Here is a 21,161-nt window from a genome sequence, read left to right on the forward strand (position 1 = left end):
TAAGGTATGTGCAGCAAAGCCAGCAATACGGCAGGGCAGACGGGAGGAAAAGGAACTGGGTGGAAAGTTTCCTTTGTGGCATGCGTGTGTCTCTCTCTCTCACACGGACATACGAAAAGTACTGTAACATTTGGAAAGAGTTTGGGATACTTTTAGCTTCTTTTTTGCGTGACTTAGCATCTGAGAACAAAGTGAATTGAGATCTGAGGAAGAAAAGTGCCAAATAGTATTATATTCCTCCTACCATTCAAACTCACTCTTATTGGGAGCTTGCCTTGTTAAAGCTACAAACAAGCAAAATGGTGTCTTTTCTTTACCCTGTACTTTGGAGCTACACACACAAATGCAAACTGTGAGGTGATGAGACCGTAATGGTGAATAGAGAAAGCAGAACCAGTCCTAAAGACGCCTATTTAATGTTTTCTGGTCATTTGCAAGGTACCTGATAAAGGTATACTGCTCCTCGTACATCCAGGGCTGCAGTTCCAGGCTGGGGTATTTCCCGAAGGGAGGTACAATCAGGCTGAACATGAGAGCAATGCACACAAACACGGCAGGCAGTACGATCTGAAATCACAAGGGAAGCGGCAGAGCCACCTTTAAAAGAAGCGTCCCCACAGACATCAGCTGTCCAGAGCCACTTGGAAACACTGGTAGAACTGGGCCATGTTTCGGTGACTTCTGCAGGAGTTGCTGCCTGGTCTCACCTGGGCGAAGAAACCCTTCCTGCTGCGCTTGGCAATGAGCAGCCTCTTCCACAGCAGAGCTACGAACTGCTGCTGGATGAGCTTCCAGCCCTTCAGCTGGTAGGACCCTTTGCCATCCATCCCACTGAGCAGGTCTGTCTCTCTGGATTCTGCTGACAACAAATGATACAGGACTCTCACCCACAAACAAACAAAAGCAGATTTCCTTCTCCTCCAGAGGACCCTGGTGGCTGCCCATGTTCTTACCGCCATGTCTCCTAGACTCGGGTGTGCAGTATGGCAAGGGGAAATGATCTCTCATGAATATGCATCTAAGTGTTTATCTTTCTGCATCACCGAGGCTGAGACTACCTTTCCAGACTACCTTCAGATCTGGCTGCCATTCATTTCCAAAGGGAATAGGCAGCAGATCTACTAGGCACTGTTGGAAACCTCAGCCTTACAGTCTGTACCAACGGTTCTCAAACTGTGGGTCATGACCCCCTTTGAATGGGGTTGCCAGGGCTGGCTTAGACTTGCTGGGCTCTAGGGCTGAAGCCGGAGCTCCACTGCTCAGGTTCCAGGTCCCCTGACTAGAGGCCGAAGGCCTTGACCTTCAGCTTTGACCCCCCTGCCCAGAGTGATGGGGCTTGGGCTTTGCTCTCCTCCCTCTCCCTGGGCAGTGGGGCTTAGGGGTCGTGAAGTAATTTTTGTTGTCAGAAGGGGGTCATAGTGCAATGAAGTTTGAGAACTCCTGGTCTATACTCTGTTCATTAAACCCCTCTCGGAAGCAGAGTTGGGCCAGACCAGAAATGCCAGCTCTCAACATTCCCAAACATTGGGGAAAGTTCCACTCTAGAGTGGAACTTTTTAGCCCAGGTCCACCTTTTATTATAAGGTGTCCCATAAGGCAGGTGCTTTATATATTTATCCTGAGGAATAAGAGTGTTAAGTTGGCCTTAGGGAAGGGTAGATGCATCTCAAAGGGCAGGGGAATGTTGATATAACAGCTGAGATCCAGCAACATCTGGACATAGAAAGCCCCTGCTTGAGTTATTGTGGCCAGGTCACATTTCCATAGTCTAGATGTCACTAGGGGCACCTCTATACTATAAAATGACCTGACGCAGTGTCAATGGAAATCACTGAAAAAGCTCCCATTTGACTTAATGGGTTTTGGGTTAGGCCCTTAATCTGTCCCCTTTGGACAGACTGTTTCATGCATATTCACACATTAGCTTCTGCAGGGCCCGAGAATGAGTTGGGATATCTAGTGCTGATGCATAAACAAACCTTGTTCCTCTTGCCTTGGCCCATACAGGGAAGTAGAGATTAATAAACATCCTGCATGAGGATGGAGCATCCAAGGTTAAGTATGTCAGGAATTCTAACACACTTCTACAAATTCAGGAGAAACTAATAGGACATTTACTAGAAGGAATTTAAATTGCATCCAAAACTCTTCAAAGGTGTGCTGGTTAGTTTGTTTCAATGCCTGCATAAAATCTAGTATTTCTTGCATTGTGATTCACCCAAGAACACGGACAATGAACACATTTCTTTAAAACATTAATATTTTAGAACTGTAGATCAGTAATGAGGCACAGACAGAGAGAGTTGAGATTATTGCACTACAGTTCCTTCCATCTTTACCTGGATCTATGTCTGAATCATTAGGGTCGAAAGCATCATCTTCCGTGAATGGATGAAGGCAGCTCTGCCTGTCTCCAAAGACACGCCTGTTCCTTCTTGCAGGTAATGTGCCATCTGAAGAGGACAGCACGTTAGCTGATTTGCTCAAGTTAACAAAGACAGTGAACAACCCTATTCTTCTATAAGCCCCAAAGCACGGGGAACTGAAGTGTTACCAGCAAGCTACTGTATAGAAATCGTCACTGAATATTTGCTTTCAACTTTTAAGAAGTTCCATATGCAGACTGAACAGCTGTGGACTGCCTCTAAGCTGCTGCTGAATTAGCACCAGAACTGGGAAAAACCACCACACACCTTTGCATTGATATGTAAAGTGAACCCATGAGCCAATTTTTCACATGGTGTCCAAGGAACTTATCTTTAAGGGCTCTTCAAATGTCCTGGTTTTTCATTTAACAATTAAAATGTAGGGGACGGGAGGATAATCCTAAAATGTTAATTCAAGATGTATTGTTACATCAAACAGAATTTGCTCTGTTTCTCCCAGGAACAAAGAGACTATTGGAACAAATTTGTGGTGCGAAGAGCAGCATGTGGAGTGAAAAGAAAAGTCAACTGAACATAGATATTTGCTCAGAAACTTATTTGCTCATTTGCTCAGAAACTTACTTAATGACACTTATTCAATGTTTCATGATAAACTCATTCAGACACTAAGTTACTGGAAAAAATCCTCCATTCCAAGAAATATGTGCATGTGTCTTGACACTCAATAATGACATTTTTGTATGGCTATTTTGTGGCTTTAAAAAAGTCACCATAAAAGTGTTCCAGTTTCTGATTTTGAAAATAATTTGTGTAGCATCTTTCACTTGTGGCTTCTATACCAGGGCAAGAACCATCATTTTACAGATGGAAAAGTTGACACCCAGAGAGGTCAACAGATTTGTCCAAAATTACAGAGTGTGTAAGTGGCAAAGTGGGAAACAGAACTCATATCTGCTAAATTCCACCCCCTTGCTCTAACCACTAGACATGGGGTTGGCAGTCTTTCAGCAGTGATGTGCCGAGTCTTCATTTATTCACTCTGATTTAAGGTTTCGTGTGCCAGTAATACATTTTAACATTTTTAGGTCTCTTTCTATAAGTCTATAATATATAACTAAACTATTGTTGTATGTAAAGTAAATGAGGTTTTTAAAATGTTTAAGCAGCTTTATTTAAAATTAAATTAAAATGCAGAGTCCCCTGGACTGGTGGCCAGGACCTGGGCAGTGTGAGTGCTACTGAAAATCAGCTTGAGTGCTGCCTTTGGCATGTGTGCCATAGGTTGCCTACCCCTGCACTAGATGACTGATTCTACTTGCCCAATGGCTTAATTCCTTGAATGGGAATTTTTATCAGTTGAGAATTTAACCCTCTGTCATAGAATCATAGAATATCAGGGTTGGAAGGGACCTCAGGAGCTCATCTAGTCCAACCCCCTGCTCAAAGCGGGACCAATCCCCAGACAGATTTTTGCCCCAGATCCGTAAATGGCCCCCTCAAGGATTCAACTCACAACCCTGGGTTTAGCAGGCCACTGCTCAAACCACTGAGTTATCCCTCCCCCTTGTCAGTTGTGTGCATAAGGGATGATGCATGCAAATCCTATATACAAAGCTGTACAGATAGAACCTCCTTTGACAATGCAGCCCTGAAACTACTGCACTAACCTGAGGTCTCTGCATCCACCCCATTATCTTCAGCCACTTTGAGAAAGATCTGACAGGCAAAGAGAGGTTAAAAAGAAAATTAGAAGTGGTCTAACACAGCAATAATGTGCTGTTTGATGTAACATGGGAGATCCAATTATTCCAGTACAGAATGCATCATTTCAACTTGAGGGGCTATATGGAATATCCCTTGCCTAGAGGAGTGGTTCTGAACCAGGGGTGCGTGTACCCCTGGGGGTACTCAGAGGTCTTCCAGGGGATACACCAACTCATCTAGATATTTGCCTAGTTTTACAACAGGCTACATAAAAAGCACTAGAAAAGACGGTACAAAGTAAAATGTCATAGTCAATGATTTGTTTATACTGCTCTGTATACTATATATACTGAAATGGAAGTACAATACTTATATTCCAGTTGATTTATTTTATAATTATATGGTAAAAATGAGAGAGTCAGCCATTTGTCAGTAATAGTATGGTTGTGACACTTTTTTGGTCTGATTTTTATGTCTGATTTTATAAGTTTTTAAGTGAGGTGAAACTTGCGGGTACACAAGACAAACCAGCCTCTTTAAAGGGGTACAGTAGTCTGGAAAGCTTCAGAGCCACTGGCCTAGAACAACTTAGAACATAACCAGTGTGACACCTGAGGACTTGGCAGCCAAATGCAGCCCTATGATTTTTATTGCTGAGGTTGGGACAGTTATTTTTTGCGGGGAAGAGGAACAGAACACATGTTCTTTTAGCTCCAGCTAAGAATGGCACGGGACATTTTTTATCACAGTACTATTCACAGGATGGAGCAGCCATTAACCATACAGAATCAGGATGCAGAGTAAGCACTTATTGTAACCTTCATCCCTTTCCAATGAGGATGCACATATGAGGCTTGGTATTAGACCGGTGGAAGTCCACCTGCCTTCTAATCAAGAAGGAACAACATTCCCAGCTGTGATGGGATATGCTTTCCCCTGTAGTTTCCTATACAGGAAGGGCCAAAGTTTCAAACACAGAAGACAACAACGTTCTAGAAGCTGCTGGAAGAATCAGGTTTTCCTCCAACCAGTTAAAGAGGAAATCATGATGCCAAATGCATTTCAGAAGGTGGCGGAGAATACAATAGACAGGGCTTCAAGGGGACAAGCTCCTTGTGCTGCTCTGGTGACGCAAAGCTACAGGAAAGCCAGTGTGCCCAAGTGAAAGTGGAATCCCTAGGTGGAGGAGAGTCTGGGTAGGGGACATGACCAAAATGTTGCTGAAATCCAGCAATCCCTGGCTGCTTGAAATGGCCCCATGGAGACTCTTGGAACCAGGTGCACTTACAGCAGCCCTGAGATGTCTGAAAGTACTTGACAAGGTAAGTTAAAACCTGATGGTTAGAAAATAGTTTGGGCCAGAGCCCCAGCTGGTGAAAATGGGGAGCTCTACTGTCTATAACAGAGCTGTGCCCACTCACATCAGCTGAGGACCTGGCCCTCACTTTTTAATGCACGTTTCCCTTGTGGGAACACTTAAATTGGGCAGGAGGAGAAAATTCTTTTCACACTTCTGTGGTTATGAACTCAGGGCCAGACCAGTTCCCTGGTAGACAGGCTTCCCATGGATATACAAGGGATTTTTCCCTGGGGTCTGCAATTATTTGTTTGGCATTGTCTAAGGCATCAGATCAGCTTCAGCTCACATACTTCCTCCAGGGTAGTCTCTGAGATGCCGTAACTTGAAATGCCCAGGTCAGAGAGACGGTCGTCGATCTCATGGAACAGCTCCACAAAAGCTCCCTCTCTAGCAGCTTCATATGGCAAGACGTAGGTTAACTCATGGCCAATCTCCTCTACCAGCCTGGCCTCAGGAACGTGCTTCATAATGAGGTTGGAGATAACAGAGACGTCTGGAGGAACCAAAATACAAGATGCCTGCCCTGTTACTCTGTGAGTCACCGGTAACAAAGACTGCAGAGACTCAGGAATCTTGCTGGGACACATCCTCAGCTGGGGTAAAACACAACCCAGTGAAGGATCGACTTCAATGAAGCTAAGTCCTAGCTGCAGATCCCAGTAGCTATTACCATTTGCAGCATTTCTGAGGACCTTTGAAAACCAAATACAATCAACAGCCCTGCAAGCCACTCTACACGAGTGTACTCTGTGCAGTGCTAACATATTGGCAAGCACATCGGCTTTGATGGCCCTTAAATTCTGGTCTCATTTGATCATTAGGTGAAATTCATACTATTCAGCACTTTGCATTCGTTATGCTTTGCAAGTATTAAATGTTCCTCACAATCCCAGGTAGGTCAGTGCTGTTATCCTGCTTTTACAGATGGAGGAACAGAAGCAGAGAGTATAAGTGAGTTGCTCAAGACCACAGTGGTGAGATTCAATCTCATGCGTGCCTTTTTCAGTCCTTACCTACTGTCAAGGTGTCACTTTCATGGTCACTGCCAAGCCCAGCATCTGAGCTGCTCTGGGAGACACTGTCATCCTAGGTACATAAGAAAGGATGAACATATGTTAATTGCAGCAAAAGCCAGCCAGCTGTATGCTGCACTCTCCTTATAACACCATCCAGAGAGGCCGAGCAATCCGGATGCTCTAGGAAGGGGCTATAGCACAAAGGATCTTAATGTTGTTTATTGTAACAAAGGGTTGAGATAACTAGTACTGTAAGAGGATGTAAGAGCAGAAGCTAGTATCAGTAGCAATGTATTTAATCTATTCAGGCAAGCAGCCAAATCGCAAAGCAGCAGCATCCATTGTCAGGCTGAAAACACAGGCATTAAAGACTTCATGCAAAGAGGCTGTAATGGACACAAGCCTCCAATGCAATGGTTTAACCATATCTGATCTCAGGGCTGTACCAAGGTAGGTAATGCTTCTGTGCCATGCTAAGGGATTTCTTTTCAATCCATTTACACCATTACATTTTAACTTCTTGGCAGCCTTAAGTTTTGGTGTAAGGAGGATAAAGATGGAAGGAGAAAGGAAATGTGCAGCTGCTATGGGAACTGTACCTTTTTCAGGTACGACACCGTACTGCTGCTGTTTCTGCAGGAGCTCAGAGAAGAGTCCACGTCCTTCTTGACCAGGGTCAGGTAATAGCCTGTTCCTAGCTGGTTCTTCAGAAACAGGGAAGAGCCAACGCAACACAGTTTGCCATTAGAAATGATGGCAATCCTGTCCCCTAGGATGTCTGCCTCATCCATGTGGTGTGTGGACAGAATGATGGTGCGGCCTGTAAATAAAGAAGATAAGACAAACACCAAAGAGTTTGCCAGTAAGTCAACAATATCAACATCCCTAGGTCATGGGGGATGCAAGCACTCTGCCCTCGCCATACTGCTAAATGTGAGGTGGGTTCCTGGTCTGAGGGGGGGAATGGTATGGAAGAAGTTAACAACAGCTCAGATGGATTCTCTCCTCTCCTTTATGACCCAGTCCCCATCCTGTTTGTATTTTGACACTTGTCTTGGTAGGCACTTACGGTGCTAGCTATGGAAACAGAACAAGCAACACCCAGCAGTGAGTGGACGCACAGTAATCTGAGCAGTGTAAGATGTGGTGCACCTCAATTCCTGATTCACCAGGTCCTGCTCAACTGGAGCAAGGGTTGTGATTTCAGGGTACACCAATGAAAGGGGTTTCATACCAACAAGTAGGCCTACATAACAGCAGAGGGCTTTACCCTAATGCAGACACCAGGAGTCAGCTTCTGAACTGAGCTATATCCATATGAATCCACTGGAGTTGCTCCAGATTTACACCTGTGGGAGTGAAATCAGAATCTGCCCTCCTATCCTCTTCCCTCAGTGGGTAGTGAACATAGAACATGGCTTACTCTTGAGCACTGAAATGCAGACCCGCCAATTAAAGAGAAGTGGCTCGTTATAATGAGACTGCAAAAAGAGTCTCATTAACGGGGAATGCAGGTGGCTGGGTGCCCTGAGCCTAGGGCTAGGGCTGTTTGTTGCCATCTTCTACTAGGGCACCAAGGGATTTGCAATGACACATTAGTAACAATTCCCCCATACAATCAGCAAAGGTAGAACAATGTATTTTATCTAAGCCACAAGCCACTGATGCCCTTTTGCTTCCAACTATAACTGGGTGAAAGAACAGATACCTTGGCGATACTTCAGAAGCAGCTCCCATATCCCTCGGCGAGAGTAGGGATCCACTCCAGCTGTTGGTTCGTCCAAAATGACAACCTTTGATCCACCCACAAAGGCCAAGGCCACAGACAGCTTTCTCTGCATGCCACCTGCAAAGCAAGAGAAGAATTCAGGCTGGAGATGTGAACAACGAAGCAGAGATCTGTGCTGTAAGGTGCTGTGGTGGAGATGGCTAGAACCAGATTCCCCACCCCCTTCTAAAGCCACGTGCCTTCTGAAGCCATGTGTGCATACAGATGAAGTTACATGACTCTAGGCTCCATCCTCCCCCCATGACGGAGTTCTGCACCATGCCAGGGAACAAGTGGGGGGGGCCCTTAAGGAGCTGGTCATTGCTCCTGGATCTTGTGCTGTTCAGCACCAGCATTAGAGCAGCTGACAAGCTGATCTAATTTATTTGACTGGTGTAAAGTCTGCAAAGTACCTTACTGCCAATGGAGAATTGGCAGAGTGGACTCCACACCATCCCACCACGTCCCTACACTGGGACTGAGGCGGCTGGTGCAGGAGCCTACACCAGTGGAGTGTTCTCCTACACAAGGGGGATTCTCAGTTAGCCGTCTGGGGCCAGAATCCACTCAGCTGGCATTGCCTGAGTGGGACAAAGTGAACAGAGCAGACTGGAGAATACATACAGTGGCTTTAACCACGTTGCTTTTGTTTAACTTGCTCCAGTCACTGCCCGGGGTACCAGGCATACTGTTTTAGTTTTACATTTTATTAAGATGTCTAGAGATTTTTGGACACTGGGTACTAATAAATTCAATAGCATTTTTACTATGAGAGCTTTTGTACTGACTGTCATCTTGGATTGAAGCTGGGATCTCCAGAACTAAAGCATGAGATTGTGCTAAAAGATTAAGTCAGGTATAGAAGATTCATGTCTTCTGTGGGTCAGGCACAGAGGGTGGTGGGTAATGCACACTCAGCCTTGGTTAACATACTTGCCCTAGGCAGAGGAAGCTCAAACTAAACACCTCAGCCATTTGAATCCCAGATGAGCACCCAGTCTTTGTTGTCAACAGGCATAGGTGCTGACTTACTCAGATCCCGGGGGATGCTCGACCCCCGGCTCTGCCCCAGGCCCTGCCTCCACTCCACCCCTTCCCCCAAGCTCCCACCCCTGCTCTGCCTCTTCCTGCCCCTTGCCCCCCACCCCCCAGCGCCTCCTGCACGCCACTGAGCAGCTGATCTGCAGCAGGCGGGAGGCACTGGGGAGAGGGGGAGGAGCTGATTGGCAGGGCTGCTGGTGGGTGGGAGGCTCGGGGGCAGGGGGATGCTGATCTGCAGGGCCACCAGTGGATGCTGAGCACTCACTCTTTTTTTTCCATGGGTGCTCCAGCCCTGGAGCATCCACGGAATCGGCACCTATGTCAACAGGAATTGAACCTTGGCAGCTCCAGAACTAAGAGCATAAGTCTCCTCAGCTTGAGCTAAAGGACTACGTTCCCAAGCTATTAGCTGTAGCAGACCCACCTCTGTTGTAGATCAGGCATAGAGGTGGATACTTAACACACACTGAGTGGCAGGTTACACTGTAGTATCTTGCTTTGCCTCTCAGTATTAGGGAACTACAGTGCCCTTCTCAAAGCCGCCTGAGCAGCTGAGATGAGACATGCAAAGGGCTGAACAGCTGGACTTACCAGAGAGTTTGCTGGTTCTAGCTTTGAGTTTGTGAGGCAGGCCGACATCCATCACCATCTGCTGCATCTCTTCTTTCACCTTTTTTTCTGACAACCCTTTCAGACGAGCGTAGAACCAGATGTGCTCTTCCACAGTTAGCCTAAGGAGTAGGGAGCAGAACCAGCAAGGCACTGTGTCTGTCAGGCTCACACTCATCCCATGAACCTTTTTTTTTTAATTAGTTAAAAAAAACATACTTATTTAGGCTGGAAAATATTATACGGGGCTAAGATTTTTGGAAGTGACTAATGATTTTGGGCACTCAACCTGGAACATCTTAGAAGGGCCTGATTTCCAGAGGGCAGGTGCTCAGTGCTATCTGAAAATCAGGCCATATTAAGGTGTCTCAGGTTGGACTCCCAAACACTGAGGTACCCCAAATCATTAGTCACTTTGGAAAATTTTGGCCTATTTTCTAAATGAAAGGAACAGTTTTCTAAAAGAAAAACTGGAAAAATGGTCTCAATGCATGTGCAAGGCATTGCTGATAGACCACAGATACATCTAACAATAAAACAGAACCTACTTCTGTCCAGCTACAGATTCTTAACAGCTCCATCACTGAACTATCCCAGACCGCATATACAACTCAGAATAGCACCTCCTGGGTGGGAAGTAACCCCTAGTATAAGCCACTACTTGCTGGTTTGAGCCCATGAGGTGCAATGTCTCCCATGTGACACCAACCACCCACAGCTTCCACTGAATATTATGTTCCAGATCCGCAGCTGGTGTAACTAATCCACTCCCTTCAACTGAGCAATGCTGAATTACACCACTGAGGATCTGGCCAAATATGGTACATTTTAACATCCTGATTCTTGGTTCATTCCCATTTACCAATATATTGATAGTACTTCAACACTACTTCATTGTTCAACTGCCTTTAAACAGCAGCCCTTGCAAATGATATGCCAGTTACATCTACTTCTATACGCACATTTGCTAACCACTGTCCCGTGGAGTTACTCTGGACTTACACAAGCAAGAGAGAGACCAGAAGTGGGCCTCGAGCCACAGAGGGTGGTAATGTCAGAAAATGAGAAAAGGAATCCTCTGTAATTTTAAATAAACACACACACATTTTTGTTTTGTGCTACAGACCCCATCATTGTGCTTCTTGGCTGCTACTCACAAGTCAAAGAGGACATTGTGCTGAGGACAGACACCCAAGTTCTGCCTGATGGTGCTGAGCTCGGAGCGGATATCTTTGCCCAGGATGAAGGCCGTGCCCAAGGTCGGAGGAAATAAGCCAGTTAAGATGGACCTGAATGACAAATGCAGTAAATAGTAAGTGAGCTCCAAAATGGCACAGCACAATCCAAATCAAGAGGGGGCTTGTTGCACATGCACTAGGGAATGAAAGGACAATGGCTAGGCTAGAGTCTTGCTGATATCTCATATCATGTGATTATTCCCCAAAGGAAAACAATCAGAGAAACATCTTGCACGTGAGTTTTTGGGTTTAATGAGAGCTGGACTGAACCACATGCTCTTGGTTCTGGGAGAGAAAAATATCCTTCCCACTCCCTAAAAGTTTTTAATGCTTTCAGAATTCATTTCCTTATTCTGATAAAGCGGGGTCACAAAGGGGGTTATTAAAAAGTGCTGCTGACACTGTACCAAGTCAGCCACAGTCTTGATCTGGAACTGTGACAATTCACTGGCACCATTCCCCAATATCGGTGTATTTCATGGGCCAGATTCTCAGCAGATGTAAATCAGCAGAGCTCTACTGAAGTCAGCGGAGATACACTTTTTACACCTGCTGAGTCTCTGGCCTTGCATATTTAATCTATACATCTACCCACATGCACATATTATATTGTCACATTTAGACAAAACACTAGGTTTCAGAACCACTCTAATAAGAGGGCCTCCCCCACCCTTAAAAATACTGTCCTTACATGGTTGTGGTTTTCCCAGCTCCATTGTGTCCCAGAAAGGATGTGATCTGCCCTTCAAAGAAATTCAGTGTGAGCCCATCCACGGCAACCTTCTTGCCATCACGATAAATCTTCACCAGGTTCTGAATGGAGACCCCCAGGCTAAGATGACTGGGTTCCTCCTCCATGCAGTCTGCGAGAAGAATAAGTAATCAGCAAGGCAGCGTAGAATAGACACAGCACCAATAATATTAATACACATCTTTCTGTGGCCAATGAGAACCCGCAGTGAAGTGGGACATTTAGGAAGCTTCGTAATCTCCCTTCCCAGGGTGTTATCCCTCCATGGAGGTTCACTTTAGCTTAGTACTAATTAATTCTCTGGAGGCCAGCTGTAAGGGCCTGATCCAATGCCAGATGTAGTCAGTGGATACGTATCCGCCGACCAGATCAGGCCCCATGTCAGAGAGGACACCGTCCTGTGAGATACTGAGCACACTCCACTGAAGTCACTGGAAGTGGAGGAAATGTCACAGCTCACAGGTTCACGCCTCAATCCCAAAGGAGAGCCCAATCCTGCCTGCCTTATTTGGGCAAGATTTCCAGTGATGTATGTGGGAGTTTTATTGGAATATGGACTGCACAATCATGCTCATATTCTGTTAGTTATCAGGGGAACAAATAGTGAGTAGGATAGAAGCAGCTTTGATTTCATGATGCTACATCCTGACACCTTTTCACGCAGTCCTTACCCCAACTTCATTCATTTAAACCTAAGCACCTGCCTTCTGCCCCAGCGTGGGTCAGACACTTACTCTCCGATGGCCCTTTGTGATCAGAACGAGCATGCCGCCTCTCCTCATACTCCTCACCGAACCAATAGGACTTTGTGAAGGGGAAGTACCAAGGCCTGGGAATTCCGTACTGGCCTAAATGGGGAGGAAAGCATTCATGTGAGCCCAGCAACATCCACCATAATGTCTCTATATTTAAAGGCAAAGAGAAAGTACTGAAGCATTTTATCTCCAGCTGTCGGGCCTTGGAGAACAGCAGCACATACATGAGAAGGTGAAAATCCCCCTTCTAGAATGGAAATTGGCGACAGATTGAAAAAGAGATTTTAGCCAGGTGGGGAATATTAGACAATTTCACAATATTACAACCAATCTTCCCAAATCCCACTTTACTCTAATAGTTAAAGGCCCGATTGTGGGAGGTGCTAACCACCCTGTGTCAGGAACCAAGTGTCCTCAACTCTTGGCAAAGCCAATGGGAATTGAAGAGGCTGAGAATCTCGTAGGAGGTGCTAGCACCTGGCTGGACTGAGCCTAGTTTGTACGTGGGGGCACTTGGAAACTGTCCAGGAGTTTGATCAGTGACTTTGATCTGATAAAATTGATGGTGCAGGGTTGCCCCCTTCCCCCCTTCTGTAACATATGCTGCCTGGAACGTGAAACGCTCTTGACGAATGGGCAGGAATACGCAGGACCCACAAAGAGCAGAACACCACATCTCTAGGCAACAGTAAAGGCTCACCTGGGAAGACAGACTCAATGTACCAGGTCATCACCCCATAGAGGAAGGTATCAAACAACATCATGAAGGCAGATGTGGTGAGGTTGAAGCCATCTTCTTCCAGGGGGCTTTCAAAGAGATTGTCCCACTGCACGCCAACCCCCTGCTCCTCAAACAATGCAAAGTACTCACAGCCAAACCCAAAGGCGACCGGGGACAGCAGGCTCTAGGAGAGCAAGATGTTCACACTCTTGAGACCATTCACAAACTCATCTCTTCATCTTTAAAAATAAATGGAGAGGGGGCTGCTCAGCCCTCATGCTAGTGTCATGACTCATAACACAAAGGGTGGAAGCCAGACTCTACTGAACTCAATGGCAAAACTCCCATTGGGGCCAGAATTTTCACTTAGGGCTCAGCAAGCTCCCATTGCCTAGTTTTGTGCTTGCATAGCCCTCCTGAGTTTGAAAGCTTGACTCCTACTCAAACGTGACAGAATTTGTGTTGCTCTTTGAAGAGATTGAAACAAGGAGCAGAGGTAAAGACAATGATGCAGTAGAATAAGTATGTGTGTGTGTGTATACACATAAGTAAAATGAGGGGATTCTCTCCCCTAGTAACCAGCAATGACTTCCCTTTACCTACAGAAACATGTTTCCTTGTGTGTTTTTATTGAGTCCCCCTGGGAAGAAAACCTAATTGATCTTTTTTGAAGAGATGGTGTGAGCACAATTGCATGCAACATCGAAGGTGTGGGCATACCATGAATTTATATAGTGGCATTATGATAATTACTGTCTTATTACTATCCCTTTCCTAGTGGTTCCTATCATTCTGTTAGCTTTCTAGACTGCTGCTGCACATTGGGCGGATGTTTTCAGAGAACTATCCACAGTGACTCCAAGATCTCTTTCTTGAGTGGTAAAAGTTAATTTAGACACCAACATTTTGTATGTATAATTAGAATTATGCTTTCCAATGTACATTACTTTGCACTTATCAATATTCAGTTTCATCTGCCATTTTGTTGCCCAATCACCCAATTTAATGAGATCCTTTTATAAGTCCTTGCAGTAGCTTTGGACTTAATTATCTGGTGTAATTTTGTATCAACTGCAAATTTTGCCACCTCACTGTTTACCCCTTTTCCCAGATCAATTACAAATATGTTGAACAGCACTGGTCCCAGTACAGGTCTCTGGAGGAATCCGCTATTTACCTCTCTCCATTCTGAAAACTGACCATTTATTCCTACCTTTTGTCTTCTTGTCTTTTAACCAGTTACTGATCCATGAGATGACCTTCCCTCTTTCCCATGACTGCTTACTTTGCTTAAGAGCCTTTGGTGAGGTACCTTATCAAAGGCTTTCTGAAAGCCCAAGTACACTATATCCATTAGATCACCATTGTCCAGAGGTTTGTTGACCCCTCAAAGAATTCTAATGGTTTGGTAAGGCATGATTTCCCTTTACAAAAGCCATGTTGACTTTTCCCTAACAAATCATGTTCATCTATGTGTCCGATAATTCTGTTCTTTACTATAGTTTCAACCATTTTCCCTGGTACATTTTGCCTGGTACTGTAATTGCAGGGATCACCTCTGGAGCCTTTTTTAAAAATTGGTGTCACATTAATTATCCTCCAGTCATCTGGTACAGAAGATGATTTAAGTGATAGGTCACATGCCACAGTTAGTAGTTCTGCAATTTCATATTTGAGTTCCTTCAGAACTCTTGGGTGATCCTGGTGATTTATTACTGTTTAGTTTACTAATTTGTTCCAAAACCTCCTCTATGTTATGTCAATCTGGGACAGTTCCTCAGATTTGTCACCTAAAAAGAATAGCTCAGGTGTGCTACTCTCTCTCACATCCTTTGCAGTGAAGACCGATTGAAATAATTCATTTAACTTCTACAGAATGGCCTTATCTTCCTTGAAAGTGCTCCTTTAGCACCTTGATTGTCCAGTGGCCCCACTGCTTGTCTGGCAGGCTTCCTGCTTCTGATGTACTTAAACATTTTTTTGCTGTTAGTTTTTGAGTCTTTTGCTAGTTGCTCTTCGGATTCTTTTTTGGCCTGCCTACTTATACTTTCACACTTGATTTACTGGAGTTTATGCGCTACTGTCCTCAGTAGGATTTGACTTCCAATTTTTAAAGGATGCCATTTTGCCTCTAACCGATTCTTTTACTTTGCTGTTTAGCCATTGTGGCACATTTTTGGTCTTTGTACTGGCCTGAGAAGTTCTCAAAAATCTCAGTCTGCATGGTGGTCATCCATCCCTATCTGCATTGGGATCACTGAAGTGTTCAGAGAGTGACAGATTTTACAGCCAGAAGTGACCATCATGATCATCTAGTCTGAGCTCCAGCATAACACAATCTGTGGAATTCCACCCAATGCTCCTGGACCTGAGCCCAAGGTTTGAACACTATGCTATTACGTGGTTAGACAGTGCCCCAGTGGTAGTTCTTCGTGCTGCTATGCTGAAGACTGGGGTTTGGTTTGTTTCCCCCTTCTCTTGCTCCCCAGATGACTAGACTGCAGTATGGGGGAAGGGAGGGAGTGCTGTACGTAGCCACCCCCAGTGAGTTAAGGAATGCTGTGAAGAGTCTCTAAAGGGAGGCTCTCAGATGGACAGGCCTCTGGGGGAGGGCAGCTTAAGGGTCTGATCTTGTCACAAACGGGCAATACTACATGAACTGCACCAGGGCATCATCAGGCCTCATAGTAGCAGATGGGAGAATCTCAGTACTCCATGAAGAGCATGTCCAGAGATCCCTTCCCCACTCCCAGGCTCCCTGATCACTAACAAACCCAGAAAGTTCTTCATCGGTGCCTGCTCTGATGGCCCTTTGCCCTGGGTACAGTGGAAAACACTGGCCTCTTGCAGCCCACAGCCCCACACACTAAAGAGCCACCAAGCGCATTGCTGGCCACGGCATGATATTCAATACAGCTCCTCTGTGCCAAGCCCGCCGCAACTCACCGCGAACATTTTCAGCGAGACGCTCACATAGTCCTGCCAGGCGACGCACAGCACGTAGGGAAGGTAGAGGGTGAAATAGATGATCCCCCCACAGGCTGTTGCCAAGTTGGCCCTGGAGAACATGGTGCTGATGAGGAAGCACTGCAAGATGGTCACCACGGCGAAGACGGAGAGGAATACAAACACCACGCTGGGGTCGCTATAGGGCAGCAGGTTTCCCATCTTGGCAAGGAGGAGATACATGTGTCACAAGGCAAACAGGGCTCACTGAGAAGCAATCAACAGGGCCCACTTCCAGAATCACTATTCAGAACAGAACTACCTTTTAACTGCTTTAGCTGCCCAGTCCTGTAAGCAGGAGGGATTGTGACCATGCCAGAGGTGCATTTTGCCCTAGGCACGGTACTCTGCACACTAAGATGCACTGAAACAATTAACTGAAGCAGCCTTATTGTTTTAAATCAGTGATTCTCAGCCGGGGTACACGTACCCTGGCCGTACATTTATTCATCTAGATATTTGCCTAGTTTTACGACAGGCTACATAAGAAGCACTAGCAAAGGCAGCAAAAACTAAAATTTCATACAGACAGTGGCTTGTTTATGCTGCTCTGTATACTATACACTGAAATGTAAGTACAATATTTATATTCCAATTGAGTTATTTTATAATGATACGGTAAAAATGAGTCAACGCTTTGTCAGTAATAGCGTGCTATGACCCTTGTTTATGTCTGATTTTGTAAGCAAATAGTTGTTAAGTGAGGTGTAACTTAGGGATACACAAGACAAATCCGATTCTTTAAAGGGGTACAGAAGTCTGGAAAGGTTGAGAGCCAGTGTTTTAAATCACTCAGCCTTGTTTTGGAACCAAGAGCCTTTTCCCAGTGAGTCACTGCCTGATCCAAGTTCCTAGAATATTAACTCCAGAGCATTCGTTACCAGGCTGATTGTTAGCAGGGCCCCGCGTTATGCCGCCCCACAGGAAATCAACACTGCTGAGAAGGGGAGAGAGAGAAACTGTGATGGTGCCAGCCTCACCTTCAGGATCAGCACCAGAAGCCCAGCGCTCATGAGGAGGGGGATGAGGCTGCTGATGAACCAGCTGAACCAGAGGATACCATTGTCCAGGCCCATGATTCTCATCGTCTCCTTCAGCCGGGCTTCCTTCTCGTACACAATCCCCTTGATTATTACAGCCACCGAGTAGATCCAAGCCAGAGTCATGAAGAGGGGCATGGAACGGCCCATGACACGCAGGAATCTGGTGGCAGGAAGGGAAAGAGCCAGGGGAAAGATTGTTGTGGTTATTTGCTTTAGAGAGCATCACCAAGGGCTGCCGGGTACCCTACAGGTGCAGACGAGGAGGATCACAGTACCGCCTAGAGGTCCCTGTCAGTGCCAGAGCTCCATTGTGCAAAGCAAAGCATGCACACAAGACCGGGGCCTCACCTGGTGTAAATTGGCATCGCTCCCTGGAAGTCACTGGAGGAGTGAGCGACTCACAACTCTGCGCTGCTGCTCTATTAGCAGGGCAGTGCTTTAGGATCTTTCTAGACTAGTCTCCGGCCACTTCTGGGCCAGACTGCAACTGCATAAGCCTGGGTGGAGGAGAGCACCCGGGGACCAATCACAGCTATATTCCCTGCCCCCTCCATTGCTGACCGAGGCACCGAGAGGGGGTGATACAGTACTGTCCTGATAATGCACTCTCCCACCCCTCACACTCTGCAGTTGGGAGGCACCATCCTCCACAGATCTCTTCTGGGGCAGGGCCTCCACGTGCAGCCCCCCCAGGAGCCATCCTGGAGCCAGAAACACTTTGGGTACCTGCATAGAGCGATACATCCAATCCCATATTGAAGAGCCCTGTTCATGCACCAGTATAGGAATGCACAGGTACCACTAGAGCAAATCAGCAGGGTAATAGCAGGCCCAACCCTGCCCGATAATGCCAGTGGCCACATTTCCAGTGTCTCAGTAGTAGACACAGATCCTGCTACCTAGTCGACCTATTGCATAACTTACATATCATCCACATAACAGGGGTAGGGCATCTGCTGCACATAGACACCAGTCTTCTTCTCTGTGCCTGTCAGTGTCCTGATGATCGCCTGCTCCACAACATCCTGCAAGTACACAAAACCGCCCCAGACATACCGCATGTCTTCAAAAGGGTCGGCACGAGGACCAGGGTCCCAGTACCTAAGCCAAAGGAACAAAGATCACCTGTTAGAAATCCTTACAGGCCTAGAGTCTCCCAACGCCTCTCTTGAGAGGGCAGCTAGGTAGCACTCACCCATCCTTAATCTTGTTTGTCCTTTCCACATTGTCTATGTCCATCCGTATCTTGTACTTGACGTGAGGAGGCAGCTCTACACTGTTTGAGGTGATTTCAGGGAAGACAATGCCAGCCCAGAACTTCCTCTCCTCCAGGAGCTCCATGGACCTGTTTATGAGCCGCACTTCTGTGGTCACAGGCTCCAGCTTGTCCAGGTTGACACACTAAATGGAGACAGATTTGTAAGTCCCTGGGCAGAGTTTATTACATAGGGTTATATGTTGGTAGCTACAGTGATAGAACACATTCAAGCCTTTGAAACAAGAGGGACCCGGAGATGATAACACCTTCACCTAAAAGATGGGGCAAAGCTACACTGTGCTGGAACACACGGTCATTCATTCATAGAGGTGGAATCCAATGAGTTCAATAACGCCTAGAGCTTTAATACCGCTGCAGTTTCTCCTGCAGTCACTGGGTAATACCAGATGCAGAAAAACAAGCATCCAGGGTGCTGATGAGATCAGCCATTATCAGCTGCCCATAATGGTGGGGCAGGACTGTCACTGGAAACCACATGGAACATGCAAGATAAGATTTTGTCAAAGATGGGTGCCTAAAGTTAGGCTCTTCTGTCCGTATTTTGGCACCTAAGTGAGCACCCTGAGTTTCGGAAGTGCTGACCACCAGGGTCGGCTCTCTCTTATTTGCTGCCCCAAGCACGGTAGTCAGGCAGACTTTGGTGGTGTTTCTAAGGGAGCTCTGCTGATCCCGCGGCTTCGGCGGCAGTTCAGCGGGTGATCTGCTGGTCCTGCGCCTTCGGCGTACTCGCCGCCGAATTGCCACCAAAGCTGCAGGACCGGCGGACCTCCCACAGAAATGCTGTAGAAGGCTCCCTGACTGCCACCCCCAGCCCGGCTTGCTGCCCCAGGCACACGCTTGCAGTGCTGGTGCCTGGAGCCGCCCCTGCTGACCACCCAGCAGCTCCCCCTGAGGCTAGGATACTTACTTAGACGCCTACATGTGGGCTTAGGAGCAATCGTTTCAGATTTTAAATCTTGGCTGCAATGTTTTATTGTTTTCTTAACGCAAATCTCCTAGGAGCATTGATGGTGTGAACCATGACACTGCAAACCCAGACACCCAACTACCACTCATAAGCACTGAGCTTTTTACAGTATGACTCTCCTAGACCCCTTGCAGAGAGCATGGCTTGGCCTCGTACTGGAGGACATGCATGAGCAAACGTTACCTAACAGCAGCAGCAAGCTCACCTCCATGAAGCGAGAGATGGTTTGGACAGCCCGGTCAGTCTCATTAAAGGCATCCCTCCAAGTGTATGTGGAGCCATTCACTGGCTGAATGTCTTCTGGGGACTTTGCCAAGAACAGGGAAACATCTTGAACCCTCCACGTTGAGCCGCTCAAGTGAGTGTCCCAGAGGCCTTTGCTTTTCAGCAGTGTCTGCAATTATGGTGCCGGGGAAAATAAGGACCGTTAGGCTCAGGTTTGGATTCCCCCCAGCAAGCTAGAGCTTGTACCAAGCTACCATGACTCTTTCCCCTTGGACCTGGAAGTCCAGCTCTGGACAAGGACTAAGAATGGAGAGTTTACTGAGCACATGAATTCTCTTCAGCACGCCATGTTACTAATTCTGCCAGTGCATGGGCCTTCCATCAGAGAAGCCCAGGTTCCCAGAGTGCAGCATCACATTAACTGCAGTGTGACAAAATGAAAATTCCCAGGGGAAAATAACATTCAGGGGAGACGCAGAATTGGTAGTGTCAAATGGGGTGTCCAAGTTGCCTGACAGAGGGGCCTCATTTGGTAGCTTGCTAGATGACTGAAGGCTACTCCCAGTTTGCATGACAATAAACATGTTGCAGCTACTCTGAGAACACAAATCCCAGGACAGATTGGCCACCTACATCATGGTCTAGCTATCTGGTAGAGGCAGCATGGTCTGGTGGGTAGGCCACAGGATGGAGACTCAGCAGGTCGGGTTTTTAATCTCTGTTCTGCCATTGGCCTATTGTGTGACTTTGGGCAAGTCACTTCATTGCTCTGTGCCTCAGTTTCCCCTCCCACACTTTGTCCTGTCCATTTAAACTATGCAGGGCCATGACTATCTCTCACAATGAGTGTGCACGGGTCCTAGCACAGTGGCATCATGATCTTAGCCTAGGCTCAACTGGAATACAAGGGATAGCTCAGTGGTTTGAGCATTGGCCTGTTAAACCCAGGGTTGTGAGTTTGGTCCTTGAGGGGGCCACTTAGGGATGTGGGGCAAAATCAATACTTGGTCCTGCTAGTGAAGGCAGGGGGCTGGACTCCATGACCTTTCAGGGTCCCTTCCAGCTGTATGAGATAGATAATATATGGTGATATATCTATCTAAATCCCTCTATCTGAGGTATTCACAGGGTGCCCAACACCGTATGTCCTGCCTTGCAGGCTGAGAGTTGACTCTGGACTGCTCTCTCTACTGCAGGTGGAGGGCAGCAAAGAACCACACACTCTGGACACTCAGAACCTGCCCAATGACACAGTAAATACACTCCCAGCTCATAGGCACATTTGATAACA

The 21,161-nt window shown here is 46.5% G+C and overlaps 1 protein-coding gene across 4 annotated transcripts in view; it reads right to left on the reverse strand.

Moving 5' to 3' along the window:
* The window catches only part of ABCA1 (ATP binding cassette subfamily A member 1), a 143,492-nt gene that overhangs the window by 27,500 nt on the left and 94,831 nt on the right, over window positions 1-21,161 (reverse strand). For 2 of the 4 annotated variants that reach the window (XM_050944328.1, XM_050944327.1), the window contains exons 12-29: window positions 19,851-20,039; window positions 18,595-18,800; window positions 18,324-18,500; window positions 17,337-17,559; window positions 16,297-16,518; window positions 13,330-13,534; window positions 12,609-12,722; window positions 11,815-11,986; window positions 11,043-11,174; window positions 9,868-10,007; window positions 8,176-8,313; window positions 7,067-7,287; window positions 6,465-6,537; window positions 5,742-5,944; window positions 4,055-4,103; window positions 2,340-2,453; window positions 708-859; window positions 443-567 (exon numbers count right to left, since the gene is read on the reverse strand). In XM_050944328.1, the coding sequence (XP_050800285.1) occupies window positions 443-567; window positions 708-859; window positions 2,340-2,453; window positions 4,055-4,103; window positions 5,742-5,944; window positions 6,465-6,537; window positions 7,067-7,287; window positions 8,176-8,313; window positions 9,868-10,007; window positions 11,043-11,174; window positions 11,815-11,986; window positions 12,609-12,722; window positions 13,330-13,534; window positions 16,297-16,518; window positions 17,337-17,559; window positions 18,324-18,500; window positions 18,595-18,800; window positions 19,851-20,039 (2,855 nt within the window). The remainder of the gene's footprint in view (window positions 1-442; window positions 568-707; window positions 860-2,339; window positions 2,454-4,054; window positions 4,104-5,741; window positions 5,945-6,464; window positions 6,538-7,066; window positions 7,288-8,175; window positions 8,314-9,867; window positions 10,008-11,042; window positions 11,175-11,814; window positions 11,987-12,608; window positions 12,723-13,329; window positions 13,535-16,296; window positions 16,519-17,336; window positions 17,560-18,323; window positions 18,501-18,594; window positions 18,801-19,850; window positions 20,040-21,161) is intronic. The other 2 variants (XM_050944329.1, XM_050944330.1) reach the window with 1 other exon arrangement.

The sequence above is a fragment of the Gopherus flavomarginatus genome, chromosome 3 (assembly GCF_025201925.1).
Source record: "Gopherus flavomarginatus isolate rGopFla2 chromosome 3, rGopFla2.mat.asm, whole genome shotgun sequence".
In the NCBI taxonomy this organism is placed as follows: Eukaryota; Metazoa; Chordata; order Testudines; family Testudinidae; genus Gopherus; species Gopherus flavomarginatus.